Source organism: Emiliania huxleyi (genome assembly GCF_000372725.1).
Source record: "Emiliania huxleyi CCMP1516 unplaced genomic scaffold EMIHUscaffold_1138, whole genome shotgun sequence".
NCBI lineage: Eukaryota > Haptophyta > Isochrysidales > Noelaerhabdaceae > Emiliania > Emiliania huxleyi.
In genome coordinates this window covers 303-5,690 of record NW_005201567.1, presented here as the reverse complement: position 1 = coordinate 5,690, position 5,388 = coordinate 303, and the positions used below count along the sequence as shown (strand labels likewise).

General features: G+C 66.6%; 3 protein-coding genes across 3 annotated transcripts in view; 1 reads left to right on the top strand and 2 right to left on the bottom strand.

Moving 5' to 3' along the window:
* EMIHUDRAFT_460427 (hypothetical protein) overlaps window positions 1-3,164 on the top strand; it is a gene marked incomplete at its 5' end in the record, with an annotated part of 6,073 nt that extends 2,909 nt beyond the window's left edge. The window contains 3 exons of the mRNA XM_005791315.1: window positions 3,018-3,057; window positions 3,081-3,094; window positions 3,116-3,164. The remainder of the gene's footprint in view (window positions 1-3,017; window positions 3,058-3,080; window positions 3,095-3,115) is intronic.
* On the bottom strand, window positions 3,164-3,674 carry EMIHUDRAFT_446872 (hypothetical protein). The gene is made up of 2 exons (XM_005791314.1): window positions 3,224-3,674; window positions 3,164-3,199 (listed from the first exon to the last, which is right to left on the bottom strand). The coding sequence occupies exon 1, from the start codon at window positions 3,652-3,654 to the stop codon at window positions 3,292-3,294; it is 363 nt and encodes a 120-aa protein (XP_005791371.1). The 5' UTR covers window positions 3,655-3,674; the 3' UTR covers window positions 3,164-3,199; window positions 3,224-3,291.
* A 599-nt stretch (window positions 3,675-4,273) lies between these two features.
* Window positions 4,274-4,950, bottom strand: EMIHUDRAFT_251603 (hypothetical protein; the record flags this gene model as incomplete). Its single annotated transcript, XM_005791313.1, has 3 exons — window positions 4,274-4,370; window positions 4,475-4,546; window positions 4,619-4,950. 3 exons carry the CDS (start codon window positions 4,948-4,950, stop codon window positions 4,274-4,276), a joined length of 501 nt encoding a protein of 166 aa, XP_005791370.1.
* Window positions 4,951-5,388: the final 438 nt, after the last annotated feature.

Below are 5,388 nucleotides of genomic sequence, written 5' to 3'. Positions count from 1 at the left end.
CGGTGAAGCCTCCCAGAGTGGGCGCTGGCTGGCCGAGGGCGTCGGGCGGGTGCGAGGCGGCACTCAGACCGCCGGAACGGGCCGTGGTGGCCCGTGTGGCGTTCGTGAGGGACCGTTTGTGCGCCCCGGTAGCCACCCGGCCGGCGGCCACCGGGGCCGGAATTGGCAGCGGCTTGGGCTGTGTGTGGGCTGGTCGCGGTGGGGGATATGGTGCTTGTTTATGGTCCTCATTTCCCCCACTCACCACTCCCAACCGGCAGGGCCTCACGGGGCAATTTTGAAGGCCTCTGCCATCGCTCAGGTCCCAAACCATGTGCTCGTCCGCGCAGGGAGGGCTCGGTCGCCGCCCCCCAGAGTGAGGTGTTCGGACTGAGCGACGGCAGGACCCTTTGAAATCATAAACTGCGACGTCCGTGAGGCCCCTACGGCCGGTGGCAGTGAGTGGGTGATTGGAGGGCCATAAACTACCATCACGCCGCCCATCGGACCCCTCCTCCACCCCAAACACAGTCCAAACCGGGGCCCCGGCGGCGGCCGGCGCGGCGGCGGCGACGCACGCCGGCGAAGCACCATCAAGCTGCTGTACGGCCCCGGCATCGCCTCCCCTGGCTTAGCTCTCAGTCAAGATATTGTGAACATGGTCAGTCTCTACAATATACTCACTGACACTGAACCTCCCAGAGCTCGTCCCGGTCCATTACGGCCATCCTCGTCCTCAGGCGCCGGGCTCCGCCGGCCAGTCGCCCGCCAGATCCGGCTTCGTCGGGAGGGCGTCGTCGCGGAGCACCATCGCCGCTGTCGGCGCTCCTGCGGCGGTCCGGGGGCACGTCTGGGTGGCCAGGGGCGGGGGTCGAGCCGTGAGTGCTCCGCCGGGGCGAGCTTCTGGGTCCATGGCACCGCTGCCGGACCCGTCCGAGAGCCTTTCCGGACACGTTCGCTCGATGGCCTAGCTGGCGGCCGATATTCGACAACCAAAGCTCCGGACGCCGCGGCCAAAGATCCGCGCACAGTCCCAGGGCTCGTGGTGAGTGTGGGGTGTGCCTCACGAGGCGGAGAGGCCGCGTGAACTCCCGTAGAAGCTCGCGAAGTGCGGATTTGGAGCGCCGCGCCGGACCTCCGCCGGGGCCCGCCGGGGCCACGGGAGAGGTCAGAAATCGTTTTTGGGGGTAGACTACTACAAACCGGTCACGGTCCCGTCCAGTCTAGTCCCTTGGCCGGCCCTGGGCCGCTCGGCACCGCGCGGGGGTGCCGTTAAGCGACCCTACGGATTTTCAGTGGTCGATTTTGGCCAAAAAGCCCAATGTGTCCCCCAGCTCTCGGTATCGCGTACTGCACGAGGCTACCGTGGGCCCCGCCTGCGCGCTGGGGGTTCCCTGCCCTGTCGGGAAGCCTAGCTCTGAACCTGGGGTCGCTACCTAATGCGGGGCTCCTGGACGGGTGATGAAGTTCGCCTTGAATCTCTCGTCTCGCTTTCCCCCCGACTCGCGTCCGTCGGGGGTACTCCCTGCTCTGGCTCTCTGATCTCCCCCCCGCCCCCCCCCCCCCTCCTTCCCTCTCCGGGATGAGAAGCGCGCTGCTGTCCCTAGAGTGGGGTCGGGTGTTGGGGGAATTGATTAGGCACCATGTTGTCCGCGGCCGCCCACGGACGATCGCCGGAGTGGGCCGAAGGACAGAGGCTTGCCTGCGTGGGGGCGCGCGGGCGCCCACTCAGGCTCGGCCTCCGTTGTCTCAGCCTTCAGTTCACCTCTCCTAGCGCCCGGTTTTGCGTGGCGACCTTCATTTCGGGGTCGAAGGTGCTACACACACTTGCCCCCTGGTGGTCTGGCACTCGGCGTTATACCTACTGGGGTTAGGCTGTTTTTCTTTTATTTTCTGAATCCACGCGGTGTTTTTTCTTTCCTGTCAGTTTTCTTTCTATAACGGCGTTTTTCACTTTTTTCTTTTCTTGCTTATGGCAGTAACGTCTAACGAAAGAAACGGGAACTTTGTCGTTTGTGCGGCACCGGCAGGCGCGGGCTCGGTCGATATCCCATACTTCGACTCACATCTTCACTGCTGCGGTGAGTGCCCGGGGAGGCGCGGCGGCGGGGTGAATGAAAAGGTCTCAGAATGCACAGAGAAAGAAACTGCAGGCCCGTGCAGAGGCGCGCGCTGCAGTTTCTCTGATCGGGCTGCTGGCGGTGTGAGCGCGAGAAGGCGTGGTGAGGCGTGAGGCAGGCTATTGTTGTGGGGTGCGGGCTGCGTCGTTAGGCGTATGCGTGCACATGGTGCTGTATGCTGTGTACTTTGCTGTGTGTGCAGGCAGGCTGGCAGTGTGTGCTCTGTGCTGTGTGCAGGCAGACTGGACAGCGGACTGAACGGATGGCGGAGCGTGCGCGCAGCGTGCCACGCGCGCGCCTCGTGCAGTGCAGACCAGGCGCGTGGCGGCAGGGGCGCAGCGCGGAGCACGCGGGCTGAATGTTCAGAACAAGCAGGGCTGCTGTGCAGTCTGCATGCAGACTGCACAGCAGCCCTGCTCGGGTGACGGAGAGCGTGCTCGGTGGCCTGCGCGCGCGGCGTGCCGCCGCGCGCGCCTCGCGGTGAAGCGTCTTGCCGGTCGCGTCGCGCTCCGGTGCGGTATGGTGCCTGAAGAAGGTGCAGGCGCTTGTGCAATGGGCGCAGACTGCAGTGAGAGGTGCACTGCGGCGCGCGGCGTGAGTGGTCGTGCGCCTGGGTCTGGTGGTGCGAGAGGCGCGTGGCTGGTGCGGGCGGCGCGGGCCGGCTATGGGGCGCCAGCACAGGGCAGACGCACATGGCACAGCTCTGAAATGGCGCTGCGCGTGTTTGCGTGCGCGCGGGGACGTACGCGCAGTTTTCACGCGGTGTGCGTGGAGAAGGGCATGAGAGGCGCCGGCCGCGCGTGTATTGGCGTGTGGGAGTGTTGGGGTGCCCGTAGGCGCGTGGGAAGGTGCCCGAAGGGCGATCATTTTCGGGGTGCTGAAGGAACTGTTGTTCACAGCTTCTCCTCACAGAGCGAGAGCCGTCTCTCGGGTCTCGCTCTCGGGAGTCTCTCGGTCGGCGCGGGGCGCGCGCGCACGGCGCAGCCGCAGGGTAGGCCGCGGAGCCCCAGACCGCAGACGTGTCGAGAGCTGGCCGCTGCATATTATACACGCATGTTCGTTTTGCGCCGCATGAGGGCGTTTTCTTATAGCTAGGACACGGAAAGACAAAAGAAAGAAAACACGGGTAGAGCGAAATCCCGTGCCAAGGGTCGGCGTGTGTGCTCAGCTGCGGCAGGCCACGCGAGTGCGTCTACTCGTCGACGTTGACGGTCTGCAGGCCCTTGTACTGGTGCCTCTCGACGACCACGTGCGTGCACAGCGTGTACAGCTTGTCCGTCGCCTCCTCGTCGTCGTTGCGCTTACGCGCCAGCCGCACGCGCACGCGCCCCGGCACCGCCTTGATGCCTTGGCTCCACAGAAACTTGTTCAGCTTCGTGTCGACGCGGACGTCGTCGGTGCCCATCATCTTCTTGGCGAACGCCTTGACCTCCTTCACCGCGCGCGGCGCCCGCTTCTTGAAGCCGATGCCGTGCAGCAGCTTCTTCAGGTGGATGGTGTACTCGCGCGTCACGACGTCTTCGCTCCGCTTGATCTTGCCGGCGCCCTTTGCCATCGCGACGCAAGCCTGGGCGGGGCGCGGCGGGTGGGGGACAGGTCGGCGGCCAGTCCAGCGGAGACGCGCGCACGGCCGGGCGTGGGAGGGGGGCTGGCCCACGCCGCAGTGGCGGGCGCAGCGCGGCCCCGGGGAACGGCCGCGCAGACCCCCCGCTGGCGACGCCCCTGAGACTCGATCCCCAGAGGGGAGAGCAGGGCGCGCCAGAGAGAGCCGCGGGCGCGGGCGACAGGCGCGCATAGAGGGCGCAGCGCAGAGGGCTGCTGCAGAGCGGCCGCCACGCGCCGCACTCCCCCGTCGTCGCGCCCCTGAGACTCGATCCCCAGCGGGGAGAGCAGGGCGCGACCGCGGGAGCGCGCGGCGGGGGTGGGCGGTCGGTGCGAGGGGGGTCTCGGCTGGGCTGGGCCAGGCGCTGCGGTGGTGTATAACGCGCCTGCGCGGAGCTGAACACGCGTGGCCACAAAAAGAAATCGCGCCTACGAGACTTCGGCGTCCACCCATACTGCGTTGGTGTCCAGCCCGAGCCTGACTGTTCTTCGCCTTTTTCGATCCATCAAATTCGGTACAGAGTGCTTTGCACGGCGTACACCTGTTACCCCTTACCCCGCTTACCCGGGTGTCACTTTACAGACTTCACCTTCATCTGAGCCTTACCACCCCCCTTCCCTTTTGCGGGGCCGCCCTTGGCCTTGGCCGCCTTGGCCTCTGCCTCGGCCCTCTTCTTTGCGTCCGCGGCGTCCTGCTTCGCCTTGGCCGCCGCCGCGGCCGCCGCCACCTTCTCCTCCTTGGCCATCACCTGTTTAGGGGCACGGCGGCCAACCATCGCCGCGTGGTGCGCTGGCGCCCACCCAAGGCGATCACGCGCCACGACGAGCGAGAGTAGAGGGGGCACCTGTAGCAGGCGTCGGAGGGCGACGGCGTCGCCCGCCGCCGCCGCGGCGTGCAGGGGGTTGTCGGTGTAGACGTCGAGTCGCCGGCCTGCGGTGTTTTGAGGGTCAAACTGAGCCACACGAGGCCGCACGAGGCCTCTGGACGAGCCGGAGAGCTGAGTGCGACGCGTGTGGAGGGTGGGAATTGGGCATCTGTGTCGCCGCTCTGATGCATCTGGAGCCTGCTGCCCTCGGCCTGTGCAGCGGCCGCCAATGAACTGTCTGTTGGGAAGCCGGCGGCGTTGGATGCGCGCATCTCCTCGACCTGCTTGGCGGCCATGTCTATCCGGTGGAGCAGCGGAGCGCGGGTCGACGACCTCATCTTGGGCTGACAGGGCCGTCCGTTCGCCTCTGGCGCAGCACCCATTGTCGCGGCCGGAGGGGGGGCGTCGGTTACGACAGAAGAAAGAAAAAGAAAGCGATGCGCTAGAGGGCTTGGCGTTTTTCTTTTCCCCAGGCCCCGGCCAAGCCCTCCCCGCTGGCAGCTCTCGCCGATGGCCACGCCAGTGGCCGCTCCCTTTGAGGCCGACGACTACGACGACGTGAGCGAGGCGGAGGATGAGGAGCCGGCGCCGCTCTCCGCGCTCGACGACGCAGTGGACGCAGTGGATTTCCTGGCAGACGAGGTCGAAGCCGGTGCGCCTGCACAGGACAGCGCCGCCGAAGCCGTCGAGATGGCGATCGCCGCGGAAGAAGCGTCCACGGAGACGGCCGACCCGGAGGCCGCCGTCCTGCCGACCATCGCTCCCGGTATCTTCAAGCTGTCGGCCATCTTTGGCCATGAACGAGATCGGCGACTGCCGCG

What these genes read in the sequence shown, in the direction of transcription:
- EMIHUDRAFT_446872 (XM_005791314.1), bottom strand. Translation starts at nt 3,654, where the DNA reads ATGGCAAAGGGCGCCGGCAAGATCAAGCGGAGCGAAGACGTCGTGACG.